The following is a 23727-nucleotide window of genomic DNA, read 5'->3' as shown; positions in this document are numbered from 1 at the left end:
CTTTCCGGGGTATTCACCAAGTATTGCTTTTAGACTATCTATTCAGGTGGGGCCTACTTCTAAATGCTGCACCACGAGAAAATTCTCCCAAACAAGCATTAATGAGACAATTAAGGCCCTATTTGAATAGATTTTTATAAAATACCTTCTTACTTTTAAAAGTATAAAAGCATGAAAAATACGATATAGTGTTTATATTATATACCTTATGCATTTGTTTTCATACTTTTTAAAACTATAAAAACCTCTAAAAGCACGAAATTGATTTTTTATGAAATAATACATTCATATTCGTGCGAATGGGTAGTCACATCTGACCACCCTCTAATACAACTCTCAGCCCTATCTCTGCTTGCCGCTACAAGAGTTAGACCACCATCGCGGTCTCAGCCACCAAATCATCAAAAACCGTCACCAAAAGCATGAACGGATGTGCTTTTACCAAATAGGAAATAGTTATTTTATTCTGAAAAATATACTTTACAAAATTTTTTACCTAAATGGTTTTCAAAATAAAAGTGTCCAAATAAAAGCATTTTATGTATTTTGTACTTTGATACTATAAAAGTAAAAATCTATCCAAACAACGCCTAAACTTAAAGGTATTTTAAGAATTTGCGCCTCATAGAGTCCACTCTACATGCATGTCTTAGTATGCATTGGAAACATCTCCATGTACATGTACTTGTCATTAGGTGATGCTTCCAATCCATTGTTGGATATATTGTGAGGCATGCTGTGCAGGGGTTATAATTCTAGTGAATGTTGATTTGATCAATGTCCTGATAATTTGGATAATTGAACCATTTATCTATGTTAATACCCTTCAATGGGGTCATAATTGTAGTGAATGTTGATTTGATCTATGACCCGATAATTTGGATAATTGCACCATTTATCTATGTTACCCTTCAATGGATTATCAACTTTTCTTTTTTGTTTTTTTTTTTTTAATTTTATAATGATAACATCACGGTTGGTTGGTCCATTGGCTAAGAGGGAGAAATGGTTCAACCTTTCGGTTGGGTTTTGAAACATTAGGTATGCTCAAGGATTAAGTTATCGATACGATATTCCTGATACGGGACGTATCATATCCATATCCATGGTCATGGATATGGGATATGTCACGACTGGATACGTATCCCATGAGTTGTGTGTATCAGCACGATACACCTCCGTATCGGGTCGTGTCGCACTGTATCGGTGGATACGATTCGATACACACCTATACAGAGGTATATCCATGCCTAGTTTGACAGAATTGTATATTGACTACATTTGGATTGTTTTTCATCTTTAATAAAAATTAAAAAAATATATAATTATATAAATTGAAATAAATAATTTAAGATTTAACTTTTCTAACAAAATAATAGAAACTAAAAATTATAAAAATAATAGATTTCATCTACCTTAGATGATTTATATAATTTATTTTACACATAATTATATGTTAAAAATGAAAACAGTTATTTTTTGAAAAATAGAGTTACTATATAAAAATACTAAATAAATAAATTTTCCCAACAATATTAATGGAAAACAGAAGTATAATTATAAAAACTGAAGTGAATAATTTAAGATTTTATTTCTCCAAAAAAAACTTAATAAAAACTGAAAAATATAAATAATTTATTTTATCTACCTTAAATGATTTATATGTTTTATTTTACAATTATATGTAGAATAAAAGCATTATATGTTAAAAATGAAAACATGTTTATTATTTAAAAAAGAGTTGTTATTTATATAAAAATATTAAATTAATAAATATTCCCCCAAAATGGCAAGCATTAAAAATTGTAGTTATAGAAATTTAAAGAACAATCATTATTGTATGATGTTTGGATGTTCTAGAGTCCTGGTATTGTTTATTGTAATGTTTATCTTCATATAACCTATTGAAATGTGCACTTCTCATGTGTTTAGACCTTATTCATTGATAATTCAACTTTTGGTTTAGTATTATTAATGTATTTATGTGATTTGTATGCATTTTTCAAGTATCAAAGTGTTTCTATATCTTTCGTTCGTATCTATATGTTTTTAATGTGTATCCATATCCAATTTATCTTTGATCCTTAAATATGTTTCACATTTAAAAAAAAAAAAATCTTTTGAATAAGGTCTCCTATGTAATAAATAACCCGAATTGATCAGAAGCCCCCCTGACCTGGCGGAAGTAAGTAGGTTCGTGTAAGAAAAACTCTATTTTACCTGACTAATGATCATGGGTGCAATTCAGGCTGGTCCAAAATGCATACTGTTTTAGCCTCAGGCTTCTGGGTCGGATCCATCTAAAGTTTGACAAAATCACACCCGAAACCGCCCACTAAATGAGCAAACAAGTTTCACCCTCACTAGTTATTTGGATTATAATTATATAGGCAAAGAATAATTATTAATCTAACTTAATCACTGCATTGGTAATGAATCTCCTAAACAAAGGCCATTATTAAAGAGGGGTTGGATCAATTAATTTCAACGTGGGGCCCATTTAGTGGTGGGCCTTGACCATCACGTGAGTGAGTACCCAAACTAAAGCTTTGGCCTAGAAAGCAGAAACTACCCTCTTTCAGTCTTTCTCGTTTCCTTGTATTAGTACGAAACCAAAACAATAATATACGTACCCATCACAATATCACACAAATACAACTAAATATAGCATGTTTCCAAGTTTATTCAGCCTGAGGGATCATATCTTAAGAGTGATGATTTTCCTTTTTGTAAGATGATGGAATCAAGGCACCAATAAGAAAAATGAGGCCCCGTTTGATTTATGGGAATAGGGTTAGAAATCAGAATTGGAATTCAACTGTTTGGTTGGGTAGAATTAGAATCTCATTTTCACTTTTGCTAAAATGGCATTCTTTCATTTGAAGGAATGGTCATTTTCTGTTCTCCCTTAGGAATTAAATCTCATTTCTGTTGATTCTAATTTTCATTCTCATTCTTGTCTGAACCAAACAGACTATAAGAATAAACCATCCGATTCCAATTCTAGAAAATTTTGATTCTGATTCCAATTCCAATTCCAACCTCAAACCAAGCGGGCCCTGATCCTTGATTGGACTCCATCCCCATGTTTTCGCACTCTTTGTCTTCCTTACCAAATGAATCCCAAGGGTTGATGCATGCTTCAATATCAAGAAAAAGAACTTTTGCGGTGACAATTGCGTCGCAGGACCAAAACAAAAGACAAAGACAAAGCAAGATTTGACCGGATGGAGAAAGTACAAGGAAAAGGGAATAACACCTAACCATGATAATAATATATAAATTAATAAAAACAGTAATGCTTAACAACACATTTCCTTCGCTAGAGGGTAAAAGGAAGGTTGAGGTGTCGACGTCCATGACCAAAGCATATATAAGCCTCCTCTGGTCGGTGGCGCTGCTCTTGGTTTTGCTGGTCATGACGTCTTTATGAATTCTATACTTTATTTTCGGCGGTTTCTTTCCTTTTCTTTCTTCTTTGTGGACATTTTCCTCTTTCTCAAATGTTTCCCAAAGAGACACATTTTCCTCTTTGATTTCATACCTCATTACAGTGGTTTCTTTCATGGGAGATTTTGATAGTTCTTTAATTTTTCCAATGATACCCCTCAACTTTTTAAATTTTGATTACTCTTTTTTTTACTCAAAAATAAAATAAAATTGATTTATTTTATATTAAATGACTTTAAAATAAGATCTCACTATAACTTGAGAAAATAGAAGAAGAACAAAAAAAAAAAAAAAAAAAAGCTATCAAATTGGATGACCGATGACCGGTATGAAAAAAAATCAGATCTAATGTTATAGACTACCCATGAATACGTTTAATCACAACCAGACTGACCTTACCAAATGAGCAGGTGATACCTTTTTGGAGCCCTACCTCTTTTACCTGCGTAGGACCAGCTCCAAGGTATCCTCTACTGGCCTAAGCCAAGTCATTTAAGATAAATAGGTATTCATCAAAATTCAGGGGGAGGGGTTGATTTCTTGACATTAACAGTTATTTCTTTCCCTACTAACTGAATGAATTGGGATGATATTATTGGATAAGTAAAGAATCCTCTCCTCACTAGCCGATAGAGAATTAGAACGCTAGGACAGTAGGACCTATTAGATGATGAATCTTGTTGCCAAAAACATGGGTAAAGTGACTAAGAACTCATTTGTTTTTCGGTAACTTATTTACCAGGTAAATACACTTACCTGAGTAAGTATTTTTCTCAAGGAACACTTATCTAAGTAAATGCATTTATCTATGGTCTTTTATTTTTCAAGTAAATAAGATAATGTCTGTTTTAGCCATAAAAAAATATTATTAAAATGGGTGATTTTGTTCCATCCAAGTATTGGCAATTTTTACTCGGATGGAAAAGTTATTTATCCACTTAGGAGATGAGTATCACTTTCCTGGCTAAGTGATACCCAGGGAAAACAATTTTTTCAAACCCCACATAAATCTGAAAAAAATAACAAAATCGAATTGACCAACTCCCCCTTCTCAAAATCCATAAAGAGAACTAGCCCTAAAAGTTATGGAAACCTACTTCTTTAGATCAGTATTGTACTCAAATGACCCAGACCCTACAAGTTATGGAAACATATTGTTACTAGCATCAGTATACCACACCTTTTTCGATTTCCAAGGCATAGTCTGAGGTTTTTCCAACAAAATGATGAATATTTGATTTCAACTCAAATCTGTGAGTAGTTCTGAATTCTAAAGGAATAAAGAGAGAAAAGTGAGTACAGATCCAACAAATAAAAGATTACTGATTCCTCACTCATTCTTGGCGACATGGTTCAAAGTATGATACGTATAGGCTTTTGAGGTTGCTGATACACCAAATATAAGGAATTAATTAGTAATGAAATTTCCAGAGTCTAATATGATATCCTATTATATATATATATATATATATATATATATATATATATATATATTTTTAAATGAGCTAACACCTAAAAAAGCATAAATCAAGGGGAATTGATGCTTTGACACGCTCAATACAGGAAAATTCGCCATCATTCATCAACAAGGATATCGTTATTTTGAACCATGTTGCCAAGCTCTAAGGTCTTTCAGAATATGATCCATAAAAATCATAAGCTCAATTTAATAGCTAGTACATAGTCCTCCCCATAAATCAATAAAAGCAAATACACTTTAGAATTTGCAATGAAAATTTTGTTTGAAATACTGTTGCATGGAGTCTTCTAAATAGAGGATATCGACAACACATCGGATTCAGACACTACAACGATTTTTAAGGACCCTTCTGGTCTTCGATCTGCATAATATCGATCAACCAATGTAAATTGTAAAAGATGAATAATATTTTTTATATAAATTATTTAGTAACAAAGGCGAATTTTTGACACATTTTTTGTAAATATACCAAGTAAGAATTTGGAAAAAAAAAGAACCATTTGACACAGTGAAACCGGAAACGATGCCCTTAACTTTCTCAGTTGAAGAAAACGGAATCTAAGGTTCAGCAGTGGCACCATATTACAAATAGGTCACTCGCAGAACCAAGTAAACAAACCGACCTTAACCAGTTCCGCCAATCAATTTCATGGATAGTAGAAGGCTAGAAGCTATGGCTCCACGTCAAACCAGGCTTGCCCAATGAACCTTGTAGGAGGTGTTTGGCTTCATTGTGTTTTATAAAAAACGGTATTGCGATTTCTGAGAAAACGTTTATGCTAGTGCTGTTTGGTTCCCTTGGGTTGAAGATGCACTGTGCAAACCAAATGCTTAAGCAATTTACGGGTTACCATTCAGTGATAACGACATTTCAACCCGACTAAAACAACACATTCTGGAGTGAGTGGGTTGTTGAACAGGGATGCTATTCTGTTAATATTAGACTTAGAATCGAATCTTATCCATTGGATTCAGATCAGTCTGTGAGATTATATGGCATTAATAAAGCGTCTGTTTGGCATCAATGCCGTTGCTCCAAAAAATGGCAACACATCAGCACTATATTAAAAAAAACGGTGCTCCATGAAACACCTGTTTGTTTGAAACCGTTTTTCCATAAAAAACGGTGCTCCAAGCCACACCTTGGAAACCAGGAAGGCGTGGGCCGCATGGCTTGAAGAAACACCGAATTTGGCATTTTCTGGAACTGCAGGTCGTTGCTGCCAACAGGGACACGATGTAACACTGGATAATAAGTATCAGTGATGAAAGCGTTTCCTGGAGCTTTGGTACCAAACAGAAAACGTTGCTATTACTCCAAAAAAAGACACCATTTTCTGAAAACGGTGCTTCCAACCCACAAATCAGCAGCACCGTTTTCTGAGAACGGTGCTGTATCTGCAGCATAGATGCCAAACAGATACAAACTAAACTGAAAATAATTTAAACATTTTGCATTGTTAATAAAATCAACTAGAAATAGCTTCAATTATTACACATCTGGAACAAAATGACTGGAAAATAACCACCGAGTCTTGAACAGTTGAACCCGAGTTGGGATCTAAACAAACTTGGTTAAATTTTAATAGATAAATATTAATTTTATATAAATATAAGCATATATTATTTATAATATATATTTAAATATTATCAGATTGGATTGGAATGGATCCATAATTGACCGAATAATAAATGGATCAATTATTAATGGAATGTGTAGGCATCCTGGAGGATTGCAAGCATTTGTTAAAATCTGATACTCTTTCACTTGTTTTTGCTCCCATATTTTGTAACCGGGCAACCCACAAATTAGCTAAGCTGGCGGTCAAATCTAGTGAGTCTTGTATTCTATATGGATTAATTCTCCTCCCAATGAAATTGAGAGGGTTATCCAAACTGATTGTATGGTTGATTCTTGATGAATGAAACTAGCGTAAGTGGTTGTTGCTTTTCAATGAAAATAATAAAGCAAGAGGATTACATCCATATCACCTTGGATACCATCGGCAGCCCTTGGGATGTCAATGGATCGGGTTGGGTTAAGTGGTAAACCCGTGGTGACCCAACCCTATAGGGTTGGCTTTAGGTCAAATGAGCCCAACCTACAGCAGATCTGGGTTGAGGCGTACCTGCAACAAACTCAACCTGTTCACATCACAAAACAGTTTTCATCATTTTCCATATTATTATAGGTGTTGTAAAACTGCTGGTTTACATACTTTGGTGATATTGTTTTATGCAAATCTCTCGCATTTGTCAGAAGACTGGAAAATCATGTTCTTTAAATGTCACCTAAAAATATGTTCATCATAAGCCTTGATGATATACATCAGGTGATATTTACAACAAAATTTCACAAAACTTCTAGGACAACATAGTAGCATTGAAAAAATTATATATGTAGCCCTCACTAAGAATGGGGGTATTGTTCATGGGTGAAGTTAGAATCGACTGTGACCCTGACCCTATAGGGTCATTTGGGTTCAATAATTCTATTCCATACTTCCATTTGAGTTGGGTTGGAATTTAGCAAAACTGTACTGGAGAACCTACCTTCCATTTTTTTCCTGATTCCATTTCATGTAATTTATTTTGGCCCACATATTTTTCCTTTCTCTTTCCCCAACATGGGAAGAAACCACCAACCTCATGGTTCAGCCCATTCATTTCACTGAATTAGAAATGTTGTGAGATAAGATAATTCCATTTATAGAAACAATAAATAAAATGTGAAAGATGACAAGGATTTCCAAAATGTTGTTGAAGACAGCCACTCTCAAATCCCCCAAGTTAAAAGGTGAAAGTGGTCAATGTTCCCGAAAAGAAAGATTGGTGACTCATTCCTGACTAGTGCAGAACAAGTTTAAGTTCCAGGTTTAAGATGTAAATAAATACTTTAACAGCTGAAACATTAGATGAACCATTCAGCATAATGGACATACCAGTATATGTAAAACATCCAGAAATCTGGAGTTACCTCTCCTCCAAACATAGATTTCTTTCAATTTTATTCCACAAGGACCAACACATCCGCTATTTCCCTACACAAAGGATATCACATGTTAGAAAAGACAGTTGGAACCTAGCATCTACGAAAGATGTATGATAACCCTCTTATGTTGTTGATGGATCAGCAATAAACTCGACAAAACCCATAAATTCTTGAGAAAACCAGAATACTGAAAAGGGCATTATTATAAAATATTGCCCGGTAGGCCTTCTATGTCTTTGCTTTCAAGGTTTAATCTTTGTTCAAATGTTTGCTTTCAAGAAGCAAGATGAGAGTAGACAAGATCATAATCATATCATTTTTCTTAAAGCTATGTTTGGTTTGAAGTAAAAAGTAGGGAAAGGAAAGTTAGGGAAACCTTCACAAATCTTGTATAGGTTTCCCTACCTTTCCTTTCTTTTCCCTACTTTTTCCTTCAAACCAAACATAGCCTAAGTGGACAAATTTGTCCCGTAACCGTAAACAATTCAATCATTTTTAGACTTATTTATTAATCATACTTTTAAGTTTAAATCGCTTAACCACTTCAATATCAAAATATTTTATTGGTTCTGGCTTCAGATTTGTTTGATTAAGAGGACTTAAACCAGGGAAAAAATGATTACATTAAATACAATGCATGGCTCAGCAAAGTGAATACGTAAATATAATTAAGGGTAAATTTGTGCAAATAATTAGTAGGCTAATCTTTAAAAGTTTTGTTATTTCATCATGCCTTTTTAGTAATTTTCCCTTCAGGCTGACAAGCGTGACAATGGCGATTTGAGTCTATGGATTGCCACTTCATGCCACATAAAAGAAGGGAATATCCCAGATCAATGGGACCAACAGAGTAATCACTTTTAGTGGCTCATTTTAGAAATTTTATCATCATTCTTTTTCTTTTTATGTTCAGGCCAGTGTCGATCCAATAAACATAAGCAGAAGCAAGCAAAGGGCAACACTACTTATGATCTATGACAATTTCGGTTGAATGACAGTCAAGCCAAAAGCTCTATGCTTTATGAAAAGTAGCTCATCTAAATAGATGGGATAAGGCTTAGAAAATAATGAGCTCATCCAATGGTGTCAGACCCTAGCCTAATGGTGTTGCATAACTGCAACTAACAAGAACCATGTTCTCACTATGACCAATGGCTCCAGATCTACTAAAAATAAGGTATGTACAGCAGGTTACATAACCCTGTAATGAGAAAACAATAAGCACATTTGCAATCTGTACAGTTAGCAGATGTACCAGCAACTGATGTGTTTTACTTATATTGGGCTCACATGTTCTGTTTGTAGCAGATCGAGAGCCATGACCAACAAAACTCATACATACACTAATTTAACGCATCCCCTGATGGAGGCCCATCCCAAGGCCCATCTCACTCCTAGGGGAGGCAGCTCCTAGGATAAGGCCAAGAGTCCAAGATAAGCCAAGGAAGGATAATTCAAGATCCATCAAGACTCTTCCAAGACTCCAAGACTTATCAAAAATCCAAGCTTATCAAGACTCTTCCAAGATAATTCAAGAATTCAAGATTACCCCAAGATAATTTAAGAATTCAAGAATTATCAAAATTCAAGAATTCAAGATCCATCAAGAATTCAAGAATTCTAGATAATCCAAGATTCATGCATGGAGAAGATCAAGGGAGATCGGACGGTGGAAGATCAAGCCCAAGAATTCCAAGAGGGTTCGACCTTATCAAGACAGCCCAAGAAGATCAAGATCAAGATTCATGTTCTTTCCTAGTTCTTTTACAATTCCCAAATGTATTATAAATACTGCTATTTTCCCAAAGTTATTCATCAATTTCATACTTCAGATTTCAGAATTTCTTCAAGTTCTCTTCTTCCTATTTTCGCTACCTTTTCTCTCTCCTAGAGAAATCGTGTTATTCGCTAGGTGCTAGCGAACGCCCGGTGCTTGCATAGCCAGCTCTGGTTCTCATTGCTTCCACGCTGCGTCAGGTGGTATCAGAGCAGGGAATTCGCCCAGTCATGTCCAACCCAGACGGTAGCAGTCGCAACCCACCCCGTGACGGAGATCAGGGGTTCCCAGCTGTTTGGAGAGCAATCGAAGAGCAGCGTACAGCCACACGTAACATCAAACGGCAGTTGGCAGAGGTGACTGGACAACTGCAAACCTTGTTACGGGAGGTTGTCCCACGAATCCGGGAAGATCCACAGCAGATCGCAGGAGACGACCACGACAGACCACCCGTCGCTATTGCGTCCCGACGCCCAGTTCTTGACGACGACAGTGATGACGATTTCGAATTTGGTGGTGCTCCAGTTTTTCCCGGCAACGACAGAAACGGTAGAAATTGGCACAATCAAGGTAACTTCAACCCTCGTAGGAATAATGATGAATTTAAACTCAAGGTAGATATTCCTACTTTTAGTGGAGATCTTGGTATAGAGGGACTTTTGGATTGGATCACAGAAGTCGATAGGTTCTTTGATTACATGGAAATACCAGAGGAACAAAGGGTAAAATTAGTAGCTTTCCGATTAAAGGGAGGCGCATCTGTTTGGTGGGAACGGATGAGAGAGACCCGGATGAGAGAAGGAAGGGGTCCTGTTCGAACCTGGAGGCGCATGAAACAATTAATCAGAGGTAGATTTTTACCTCCTGACTATGAACAATATATGTTTGAATCTTATCAGAGGTGCGCGCAGGGTTCTCGTAGTGTTAATGAATATACATCTGAATTTTTGAGATTAGCTGAAAGAAATCAATTATCTGAAAGTGATAACCAGCAGACAGCCCGTTATCTAAGCGGTTTAAGACCGTCTATCAGAGATAAAATTGGTGTACAGATGGTTCTTAGTGTGCAGGAAGCAAGGAACCTAGCCTTGAAAGCAGAATTAATGTTCCAGGACAAGGCACGCAGTGATAATTATCGCCGGTACAGCGGGAGCGACAACAGACCAGCAACTGTCGACAAGAACAAATCAGTCCCGGCAGTACAACCTTCTCACCCGGCAAGTACAAGTAACGCCGGTAAGGCTACTACATGAGGACATACTTGAGGTAATCCTTCCAACCCTCCTAAACCCAGTAACCCTTATGCAAGGCCTGCTCCTATTAAATGTTTTAAATGTAATGAGGTTGGACATAGATCCAGTGACTGTCCCAGGAGGAAGGCAGTTAATATGGTAGAAAGGGAGGAGGAAGAAGATATTGAGGAAGAAGTATATTGTGGACCTGATGGGGAGGATGAAGAGGGCCCATATGAACATGAGTATACTTGTGTGGTAAGAAAATTAATGTTGTCCCAGAAAAATAAGGATACTTCTCAAAGGCACAGATTATTTCGTACCAGATGTACTGTCAAGGGAAAATTATTTAATTTAATTATTGACAGTGGTAGTCAGGAAAATATTATTGGCAAGGATGTCATCCAACAGTTACAGCTGATTCCTGAAAAACATCCCAACCCATACACAATTGGGTGGATCAAGGAAGGAGGTGGCGTACGAGTGGAAGAACGCTGCAAGGTACCTTTTTCAATTGGTAAGTACCATGATGAAGCATATTGTGATATTGTAGATATAGATGCTTGCCATATTTTGTTAGGGAGGCCTTGGCAATTTGATACAGATGCAAGGCACATGGGTAGGAAGAATACCTACCAACTTGAAAAAGAAGGTACGCGTTATACTTTGTTACCCATAGCAGAAAAAAATATTACAAATACTCCAAAGGCACATGAGAAAAATTTCCTTACCATCACCCATCATCATGCTGAATTTGTTAAAGAATGTAAGGATACTCATGAGATACATTTGTTAGTCGTAAAAGGAGAAGATGTTAATGATAAAAATACAATTCCAGTTGAAATACTGGGACTACTGGATGAATTTAATGATGTAGTTCCAGAGGAGTTACCAAATGAACTCCCTCCCATGAGAGATATACAGCACCATATTGATTTTGTTCTAGGTGCTAGTCTACCTAACCTCCCACATTACAGGATGAGTCCCAAGGAGAACGAAATTTTACGAGAAAAGGTAGAAGAATTATTGAAAAAGGGACACATTCAAATCAGCATGAGTCCTTGTGCAGTACCTGCCTTATAAACACCTAAGAAGGATGGCAGTTGGAGAATGTGTGTCGACAGCAGGGCCATTAACAAGATCACCATTGGGTACAAATTTCCCATTCCTAGGCTGGACGACATGCTGGACCAACTAAGCGGAGCTGTAGTTTTCTCAAAAATAGATCTCAGGAGTGGATATCATCAAATCAGGATCCATCCCGGAGATGAATGGAAGATAGCCTTCAAGACTAGAGATGGCTTGTTCGAGTGGTTGGTCATGCCCTTTGGACTAACCAACGCACCCAGCACTTTCACGAGGCTGATGAACCAGGTATTGCGCCCCTTCATTGGTAAATTTGTGGTAGTCTATTTTGATGATATTTTGATATACAGTAAATCTATCACTGAGCATATAGGACATATAAGGGAGGTCTTGAAAACATTGAGGGAAAATAAATTATATGCTAATTTGAATAAATGCATCTTTATGAATGATAATTTATTATTCCTGGGATTTATTATAAGCAAGGATGGTGTGAAAGTAGATGAGGAAAAGGTGAAAGCCATTAGGGAGTGGCCGACCCCATCCACTGTCACAGATGTCAGGTGATTTCATGGGTTGGCAACCTTCTATAGGCGTTTTATTAAGAATTTTAGTAGTATCATGGCTCCCATTACTGAATGCTTGAAAAAGGGGAAATTTCAATGGAGGGAAGAACAAGAGCAAAGTTTTGCTCTCATAAAAGAAAGGTTATGTACTACTCCTGTTCTTGCCTTACTAGACTTCAACAAATTATTTGAAGTTGAATGTGACGCCAGTGGAGTTGGCATAGGGGCTGTATTGTCCCAAGAGAAAAGGCCCATTGCTTTCTTTAGTGAAAAATTATGTGAAGCCAGGAGAAAGTGGTCTACCTATGACAAGGAATTTTATGCTGTGATAAAAGCCTTGAAAACATGGGAACACTATTTAATTGCAAAAGAATTTGTTCTCTATACTGACCACCAGGCCCTAAAATATCTTAGTGGGCAAAAGCAATTAAGGAGTGATTTACATGCCAGATGGTCTGCTTTTTTAGACAGGTTCCCATATAAAATTGTGTATAAGATAGGACAGCAAAATAAAGTGGCTGATGCACTTAGTAGGCGTGTAGCTCTCATCAAGACCCTCAGCGTTGAGATTGTGGGTTTTGAGTGCCTAAGAGACTTATATGCCCAAGATGAAGACTTCCAATAGGTATGGGAGAAATGTGTGAATAAGCAGTCAGCAGAAGACTTCTTTATTTATAACGGGTTCCTTATGAAAGGGGAACAGTTGTGTATCCCTTGCACCTCCCTCCGCGAAAAGATCATCAGGGATTTGCATGGGGGTGGACTAGCAGGACACTTGGGAATGGACAAAATAATAGAAGCTGTTAAGGGGCGATATTACTGGCCGAAATTGAGAAGGGACGTCTCTACCATCGTAAGCAGGTGCTATGTTTGTCAGACAGCTAAGGGACAAACCCAGAACACAGGTCTCTACATGCCCCTGCCCGTTCCTACCGCTATATGGGAAGACTTGTCCATGGACTTTGTGCTAGGCTTGCCAAAGACCCAAAGGAACATGGACTCCGTCTTCGTGGTGGTTGATAGGTTCTCAAAAATGGCTCACTTCCTCCCATGCAAGAAAACAGCAGATGCATCCGCAACAGCCAAGTTATTTTTCAGGGAGATTGTTCGCTTACATGGGGTACCCAAGACCATCACTTCAGATCGTGACACACGGTTCCTCAGTCACTTTTGGATGACCCTGTGGAGGTTGTTCGATTCATCACTTAATTTCAGCAATACAGCCCATCCGCAGACAGATGGACAAACAAAAGTGGTAAATCGAACCTTAGGGAATTTAATTCGCAGCATATGCCGGGAACGGCCGAAACAGTGGGACTTCGCCATAGCCCAGGCTGAGTTTGCCTATAACAATGCAGTGCATAGTTCTACAGGCAGATCCCCATTCTCCATCGTGCACATGAAGGTCCCTAACCATGCACTGGATTTAGTGAAACTACCCAAGGTACCCAGCGCCAATATCTCAGCAGAGCAGATGGCAGAACAAATCCGGTCCATCCAAGACGCCGTGAAGCAGAAGCTAGAGCAATCCAACGCCAAGTACAAGATGGCCGCAGACAAGCACCGCCGACCTCAAGTATTTGATGTAGGTAATGAAGTTATGGTCTTCTTAAGGAAAGAAAGAATTCCCGTAGGTACCTACAACAAGTTGAAGCCTCGGAAGTATGGTCCATACAAGATTGTGAAGAAGATTAATGATAATGCCTATATAGTGGACCTACCAGATCATATGGGTATATCCAAGACCTTTAACGTTGCTGACCTTCACCGGTACCTGCCAGAGATAACACTTGCCTATCCTCGTCACGACTCGGGGTCGAGTCCTCTCCAAGTGGGGGAGAATGATGGAGGCCCATCCCAAGGTCCATCTCACTCCTAGGGGCGGCAGCTCCTAGGATAAGGCCAAGAGTCCAAGATAAGCCAAGGAAGGATAATTCAAAATCCATCAAGACTCTTCCAAGACTCCAAGACTTATCAAGAATCCAAGCTTATCAAGACTCTTCCAAGATAATTCAAGAATTCAAGATTACCCCAAGATAATTCAAGAATTCAAGAATTATCAAAATTCAAGAATTCAAGATCCATCAAGAATTCAAGAATTCTAGATAATCCAAGATTCATGCATGGAGAAGATCAAGGGAGATCGAACGGTGGAAGATCAAGCCCAAGAATTCCAAGAGGGTTCGACCTTATCAATACAGCCCAAGAAGATCAAGATCAAGATCAAGATTCATGTTCTTTCCTAGTTCTTTTACAATTCCCAAATGTATTATAAATACTGCTATTTTCCCAAAGTTATTCATCAATTTCATACTTCAGATTTCAGAATTTCTTCAAGTTCTCTTCTTCCTATTTTCGCCACCTTTTCTCTCTCCTAGAGAAATCGTGTTATTCGCTAGGTGCTAGCGAACGCCCGGTGCTTGCATAGCCAGCTCCGGTTCTCATTGCTTCCACGCTGCGTCATCCCCACTCCCCAATATGCAGTGTTACATGTTTTCACCCATAAAACAACAGCCATAAAGATCAAACCTTACGGATGTATTTCCACATAAGAAATATCTTTGTTTCTTTACTTTGAAAGACAGAAACAAAATTAGGGAATAGGTGAAGCGTATGCCTTGACTGAAGCTTACTTGGGTGTAAGCACACAAAGGCTCCCCTGCACCAGCTGTGCACGGCGTTGCATAAATATCCAGAGCTCAGGAAAACCAGATGCAGCCCAGATATTTGGTATGGATACACATGGCACAGACGCTTCATAAGCCCAAGAAGCATGCTAGTGTAGTTGTTAGGGAATTTGAATTATATCACAAGTAAGAAGTGATGCCAGTAGTACAAATGAAACCTGAAACCAGAATTACCAGGATGCTTCAAAACTAACAGGTCTAGCTGTGCTGACACTTGGCACTTGACATGACCCTGTAATCTTAGTAATTATTCAAGCTGAAGTCAGCAAATAACCTCAGCACTTGCAACTCATGTTCACAAGGGCATCCAATATGGAGTCAACACTATGACCTTTTGAAGATTTTCTTTAGTTTTCTTGTTTAATTATATTTTAAAATTATTTGTAACTTAATAGTTATTTATCAACATATCCTCATTGCTCATGCCATAAATTTTGGAAGTTTGGCATGCCAGAAACCTTAGTATTTGTCAACACCTACCAAGGTAACATTGCTTGAAACACTTGCCAACACTGATCAAAAAAAGGAAAGAAAACCAAAGCAAATGAAAATTAAAAAACTGCTCGACATGCACACTGTTTCAATGGCATTTTCCTGGGAGAGTAACTATGGCCAACAGGCCAAGAAGGCCATTATAGATCCTCCAAATGGCTTACATGTGATTGAGACTACCAATCTAAGCCTTAAATAAGCAGCATCAAAAGCTGCAAATATAGGACAAATTATCTCCCATCACTAAGGCATGCCTTCGACCATGTTCTCCTTCCCTGGCAGTCCAAGATAATATCATCATCATCCATGCCTTATCCCGACTATATGGGGTCCACTACATGAATCCTGTTCCGCCAAATCTATTCTATTGAAAGCCATATCCACTGTTAAATTATTAGTGCTTAAATAATTTCTTACCACTTCTAACCATGTCCTTTTTGGTCTACCCCTAGCCCTACTCAAGGTTTAAAATGTTGAGGTCGATGGAAATGTCGCTTACCAAAATATAGGACATATGTCGGAAATGTCAAGGGGAAATATTGTAAAAATTAGAGACATTGTGGAAATATTATGAAATATGTGGAAATATGCAATGATATTTTGTAAAATGATAAAAGAAGCATTAATACATATTTCTAGACTATTATCTTATTCCCAACCATTATATAAAGCTAAGAAACTAAGATCAATAACAAATTAGTAAATGACAATTTACTGATTTATTATGCATTTTGATGTTTTTACAAGGTTATCCGATATTTTCTTTTCTTACTTTTAATTCTGATTTATTATAAACTCTAATATATTTATTTCACACTAGTAAAGAGAAATACATTTATTCTGATTTTTTAAGTATTAAAGTTATAATACATTGTGTTTTATTATAAATTTAATAAACCGACTCTCCTTTTTGTAGTATTAAGATTATGACAAATTCTGATTTCTTATAAAACTTAATGAATTTATTATGATTTTTAATACTAAATTTATAATAAATTATGATTTAGTATAAAATTTAATAAATTTATTCTGATTTTTTATATTAAATTTAGAATATGATTTATTATAAAATTTAATAAACATTTTCTGATTTTAATAAATATTTTAAAAATACTAACTAGTTAATATTTTATTACTTGAAAAATATTTTATGTTTTATATTATTAAGTAATTAATTTATTCTTTTGTTTTTATTTTTTGTTAATTCTTTTTTATAAATATTTTATTTGAAATATTAAATGAACATTATTGATGGAATAATTTATATTAATATATTGTATTATATTAATATAATATACTAATATATTATATTATTAATGTACATTAGTTGACATCTTGTCGACATAATAGGAAAAACTGTTTTCTTTTTTTTTTTCGATGATTTGGACCGATTTGGTATTAGCATCCATTTTCATGTCGGTGAGCCTCGACATCGACATATGTCGGGCGACATTAGCGAAACGTCGCGACATTTGAAACCATGGCCCTACTAGCCCCTTCAACTAGTAACAAATCACTTCTTCTAATTGGTGCTGTTGATGGTCTTCTCTGCACGTGACCAAACCATCTTAGTCTACTTTCTCTCATTTTATCACCTATTGGGGCTACTCCTAGGTTTCTACGGATGACTTCATTCCTGATCCTATCCTTTCTAGTTTTTCCACTCATCCATCTTAGCATTTGCAGTCCAAGATAATAGGATGGAGCAAATTGATTTTTTTTTTTTTCTGATAGAATAGAGAAACTTTATTTTTATTTGTCAATGGGAGCAAATTGGTTTTTATTCCTAAACAAATTAATTTCTGGCTTGTATCCAAGAGGGACAAGTTAAAAAATGAATTCCTATATATGCCATTAATACTCAATAAATCACTAGATTTGCACTCTATGCTGATGATAGATGCACAAATACCACCTTCATAATAGGGTTGATATGATCATGGACCAGTTCGGGCAAACGGGTCTTTGGGTCCTAAATATAGATTATGGTGCATATAGGTACTATCAATGTTTTTCTGCAAGCCTTTTTTTATTGGTAACTGTTAACTTTTACTCAAAATGAATAGAAAGAATGAGATAATATACAAATGAAAGTGTCTATCCCCCGGGGTAATAACCCCCTAAAAAATATCAAGTTTCTGTTAACCCATTGCCTAGACAAGGAGTTTATGTACTCATATTTTTAATGTATATAAACAACCAATTGCCCATTTCTGTAAGATATCTAATCTACTTATTTTTATATCATATATAGAAAAATTGAGAGATGACAAGTTGGACCAGGATGAACAAAACGCATGTATTGCAATTTTAGTAAACAAAATAGTGTTGGTGCAATTAAGATTGATAATCAGGACATACCCCAAACCAACCACTTTCAGTACCTTAGATTAATCATTCATAATTAAGGAGACACTATGCATCTGATTTTCTGTGAGATATGGCATATACCAATGAAACTAAAAGGGAAATTCTATAAATCGAGCATGACTGAGCGTTGAGCAATCAAGAAACAACTTATTCAATAAATAAGTATAGCTGAGATAAGGATGTTGAGATGGATGAGTGGCAAGACTATGAAAGATAATCAGAAGTGATTCAGTGAGTGCATTACAATTTATATAGGACTTAAAAGTAGTTCCAATTAGTGACAAATGAGGGATATAGTTGACTGAGATGGTTTGTTCATGCATATAGACAACAAACAACCGCATGAATGAGTGAACTTGTGCATGTAGAAGGCTCTAAAAGAGCAACAGGAAGACTAAAGAAAATATGGTCCAAAGTAGTAAGAAACTAAGAATTTATTTTTGATGGCAAACTTTGCTCTTGATAGAGCACAATGGCAGAACATGATTCATGTGGCCAACCTTTGGGTTAAGGCTGAGTTTAGTATATGGATGTATTTTTATAAATGTAGTTTATAATTTGTTCTTGTGTTAATATACATATCCACAGTTTTAAGCATGCTTGTATGATATTCTTAAGAAATAAAAAATAAATAATGCGGATGGAAAGGTTCAAACCAAAGTCAACAGCATGGACAACAACAGTATGTACCATCTTACAATTGCATAGAACATGCATATATTTCCATATCATATATATTGATTACATATATGGGACCAGGTTCCTGACTGGGCTTTGATGTACCTAGTCCAAGTCTGGCCTGTCCTTGACTGGGCTTACAACTAGGTAGGATTGGGATGGGAAATTACATAAACAAACTTGGCACAGGATCAACCCTACCCTGGGCCAGGCCTGCTGGATTGGACAGTCCATGGTCAACCATCACCTGGTTTTAAGTCTCAATAGATGGGAGGAAATGTAAGCTAGTATCTAACTTAGTAAACACATTCAGACCAAGGTTTAAAATATTGCAACGTATCGGCCGATACGTACTGTTCTGGTAAGAACCCGATACACGGACGCATATAAATCATTTGTTCCGTTTCTTTTCGTATGTATCAGCCGATATGGGCCCGTATCGGGCTGTTTCGATCGATACGAGCCCGAAACAGGCCGATACAAACCGAATTGTTTCAGTTCCCCTTCTTCCATTATTTTGGTTTAATTTATATTTAATACCAAATCTCTCTCATTAATGTCATTTGTTAATCCTATATTTATGTCTAACTTCTCCTTCATTAATTAGTCCTATATTTAAGGCAAATTTAAATTCAAATTTGAATTTTAGCGCCTAATTCCAATTCTCTCATTAATTCAATTAATTAATGATCCTCTCTCATTAATTTCGTTTTGTTTGTATAAAAACTACAAATGTTAACAATAGCAAGACTTGAACCTTGTTTTACAATCATATAAAACTTCTAAGTATTGTTACTAATACATTTTTATGACTTATTTGAATTTCCTATCATATTTATGTGTATCTTGATTTTTTCGTTTGTATCCATGTGTATCTAAAACATATCCCAATACGTTTCTTAAAATTGTCTTTCTGATACACCTTGTGTTTCCAATACTTTGAACCTTGATTCAGACAGGAAAAGAGAGTTGTCTGTGAATGCAATGGACACAAGATGTCAAGAACACACCTGGGTGGATGATTCAAGCAGCAGCAACTTCAAGCAACTCCTTTTCGGCACGCTCCCTGATCCTCCTTTCCAGCTCAGGTCTGAAATGCCTGATGAGTCCCTGCACAGGCCAAGCAGCAGCATCGCCCAATGCACAGATGGTGTGTCCCTCAATCTGCTTTGTCACCTCTTGAAGCATGTCTATTTCCTCCAGCTTCGCGTTTCCAACCTTCAGCCTCTCCATGATCATCCACAGCCATCCTGTCCCCTCCCTGCATGGTGTGCACTGCCCACAACTTTCATGCTTGTAGAAGTAAGAGAGCCTAGCAATTGCATCCACAATATCAGTTGACTTGTCCATCACAATTACAGCAGCTGTCCCTAAACCCGTTTGGACAGCCTTGAGTGCATCATAATCCATCAATACATCATCACATATGTGCCTTGGAATCAGTGGAACAGAAGAACCCCCTGGTATCACTGCAAGCAAATTATCCCATCCACCTCTAACTCCTCCACAGTGCCTCTCTATCAGCTCTTTCAATGGAATACTCATCTCCTCTTCAACTGTACAAGGCTTATTCACGTGGCCTGAGACACAAAATAGCTTTGTCCCAGAATTGTTCTTCCTGCCAAAACTAGCAAACCATTCAGGACCACGCCTTAAAATGGTGGGGGAAACAGCCACAGTTTCAACATTTGTAACAGTTGTTGGACATCCATATAGCCCTGCATTAGCTGGAAAAGGAGGCTTCAACCTTGGTTTTCCTTGTTTTCCTTCAAGGCTTTCCAACAATGCCGTCTCTTCTCCACAAATGTAGGCACCAGCTCCATAGTGGATATGAACATCAAAATCATATCCAGATCCACATGCATTTTTTCCCAAAAGTCCAGCTTGATAAGCTTCCCTCCTTGCCTTCTCAAGGTTTTTCCGCTCATTTACATACTCTCCCCTTATGTAGATATAAGCAGCAGTGGCCCGCATACCAACCCCTGCAATCAGGCAACCCTCTAGTAGTTTATGTGGGTCATGGCGCATAATTTCTCTGTCCTTACATGTTCCTGGCTCACTCTCATCAGCATTGACAACAAGATAAGAAGGACGGCCATCAGATACTTTTGGCATGAAAGACCACTTCAGGCCAGATGGAAAACCAGCTCCACCACGGCCTCGAAGACCAGATTTCTTCATTTCATTGACAATCCAATCAGAGCCCTTAAGTACCAAGTCTTTAGTTCTATACCAGTCACCCCGCTTCATGGCACCTTTCAGGAAAGGGTCGTGCAACCCATAGAGGTTTGTAAAGATACGATCCTCGTCTTTCAGACCACCAAAATGGATTTTTTCGGGAGGCGGGGGTGGTGGTGGAGGCTGTGGCGTGCTTGAGGTAGTTGCAGCTTGAGTACTGAATGATCTGCAGACCAAGTCCCACTTCTTACTGGAGTGATGGACTATAGCTGCCCTTGGAAGAGAAAGAACGCTCTTGATGGGACCCTACAAAAATGCAAGGTTGACAATCAGAAAAGAAGTTTAGATCAATTAAATTAGTTATTCACAATTGAATTCAGTTTTAAAGGAAAAAAAAAAGAACAGAAAAAATTCTGTCCACTCAACACATTCTTTCTCTTTAGCATCATTATCATCACCCCTTTTTCCCTTTTCTTGGACAAAAATAGGGGCTTGGCCCCTATATTTTATGAATTTTATTTTCTTTCATCTTTTTCTTCTCATAAATATGCTGATTTTCTATATAAAACATTCCATCGCCTTCATTTATAAGCACAGAAGACACTTGCATATAATAAGAGAGACTAGAGCTTTGGCACCGGACATGAACAACACATTTAGATTGTTGATTAGATCTACAGATTCTATAGCAGATGACTTGGCAAGAGGGCTAAAGAGGAAAAAATTGTACTGATGATCTTGCCCTGGGGGCAGACAATTATAAATTCAATAAGTCCTCTCTATTTTGGTTCTAGGGCATAAGGTAAGTTCGATTGAGCTAGATGCTTCCTATCAAGCCCTATATTAATAAACTCTTCTTGATCTGTTACCGATAAAAAAACCCATGAACCGAGGCAGCAGTACTGTCAAAAGCAATAGAAATATTGTGTAATAGAATGGTGACTTGGTAATTTACAACCCTCGAAATCCACACCCAAATGGGCACTGAACTGCTTGGCCCTTCAAAACTGAAAGTCCTATGGTTTAGTGAGGAAAAGAGAACTGCAAGAATCTCAAAGAGAAGTTGTATCTTTTGTGTCTTTTGGTAGAGGTGTGATGGTGTCAGGCATTGGCCCTTAGATACAATTCCATATAAAAGTTTTGTTCTTGATATGTTTTAGGCCTTTCTGATTCCCTTCTTAATGGTTTTCAACCCATCCATACAACACTTTGGTTCGCTACAGGCTACAGCTATTGGATACTTAAAACCGCACAAGAGAAAAATCAACGCGACATCTCCCAAAGGAATTTTCCATCAGAAAAAAAAAAAAAAATCCTATGTCATATCAAGTCCATTGTTAGCCCTAAAGCAGATCGACGACAAACTCGACATTTCTCCGAGTACTCAAATATTTTTTAGACGGAAATCAAGACATAGTAACAATGGAAGCGTATGGCTAGTGTAGAGAAAATGAGATGATGGGACAATAGGAGATTGCGTACCATGAAATGTCGCAGAAGAGTGACGAGCTTCGCAAATTCCGTGAAAATCAAGCGTTTGGAGGAGCTCTAATGGTCGTTTTACCAATCTAGAATGATAAAGGAACCAGAAAGTGGCGATCTGCAGATAAACCAGACAGGGGGGGAAGGGAGAGAGGTTGTTGAACAATGGGCTGGTTCAGGGTTCACCACGTAATATTCTTCTAGCCTTCTGTTCTGCGCCAGTTGTGCATGTCCACCAATCATGACCATCTGATCTACATAAACTTTTTTTTGCAAATATTTGGATTTGAATGGTCATGATAAGGCGATCTGGACTCTGGAGGACCATCTATTGTGGCCGGTCCTTTGCACCAAAACTGTCCTCACACAACGCTATAAGGTTATGTTTAATTTGAAGGAAAAAATAGGGAAAGAAAGGGAAATGTAGGGAAACCTACAACATATAATTCCCTTCCTTCCCTTATTTTTTCCTTTAAATCAAACACAGCCTAAAAATTTCTCGAGGGATCTTTGAATAATGTTTTAAAAATCGATTCGGAAGAGGAACCATTTTGGACATCGGTTTCTAACCAGTGGTTCGACCATAACGTATCAATTCGTGATTTTTAAAAATAAATAAAATAAAAATCAGCCCAAAAACTATTGCAGGTTGACAACTTTTTTTTTTTAAGTGAAGAGGACAATGTTACATCAACAGCTTCAAGTAACCACACAATTTGATAATAATAGCGAAAATCGAAATCGCACCACCACAGTGAGTACCCTCAGTTGATGTTAACAAATCAATTCAAGAATTCGAATTGGGACTTAGTTCAGTTAGCTGGGTGGGTCAATGACGGATTGAAAATAATGTGATAATTAAGTTTAATTCCATTCATCTAGAGGTGTAAATCGGGCCATGCCAATGCTAGACCGAGGGTTTTAGATCCGTGGGTTGATGTAACACGGTATGACTGCGTGCCATGTCACCTGTGGCCTAGCATGTGCCCAACCCTATATATATTTATATATATATATATATATATATATATATATATTAATAAAATAAACCCTATATATATTTATATACATCATAGAACCACGCAAGCTCAGGCCATGGGTCATTCCAGGCCGATCCCCAAAATATCCTAGGGGAGGAAGGCAAGGCCTGGAATGGTCTGCACGTCATGCCGTGTCGGTCCAGCATGCCACGTTTTACAGTTCTACACACTTATCTATACTATTAATAAAAGAACGAATAGTCCAATTTTTTTTACT

At 37.1% G+C, this 23727-nt stretch overlaps 1 protein-coding gene across 2 annotated transcripts; it reads right to left on the bottom strand.

Moving 5' to 3' along the window:
• Nucleotides 1-6749: 6749 nt before the first annotated feature.
• On the bottom strand, nt 6750-22723 carry LOC104593279 (NADH dehydrogenase [ubiquinone] flavoprotein 1, mitochondrial-like). Of its 2 annotated transcripts, XR_016083788.1 has the most exons (4): nt 22471-22723; nt 19821-21294; nt 7873-7971; nt 6750-7075 (listed from the first exon to the last, which is right to left on the bottom strand). XR_016083788.1 is itself a non-coding variant. In XM_010253037.3 (3 exons), exons 1-2 carry the CDS (start codon nt 22471-22473, stop codon nt 19834-19836), a joined length of 1464 nt encoding a protein of 487 aa, XP_010251339.2. In that variant the 5' UTR covers nt 22474-22723; the 3' UTR covers nt 7619-7971; nt 19821-19833. The 2 variants fall into 2 exon arrangements, 1 of the variants encoding a protein (XP_010251339.2); XM_010253037.3 differs by lacking the exon at nt 6750-7075 and having other exon boundaries at nt 7619-7971.
• Nucleotides 22724-23727: the final 1004 nt, after the last annotated feature.

The sequence above is a fragment of the Nelumbo nucifera genome, chromosome 3 (assembly GCF_055504915.1).
Source record: "Nelumbo nucifera cultivar China Antique chromosome 3, China Antique-T2T, whole genome shotgun sequence".
Taxonomy (NCBI): domain Eukaryota; kingdom Viridiplantae; phylum Streptophyta; class Magnoliopsida; order Proteales; family Nelumbonaceae; genus Nelumbo; species Nelumbo nucifera.
This window is presented reverse-complemented; position numbering and strand designations above follow the sequence as displayed.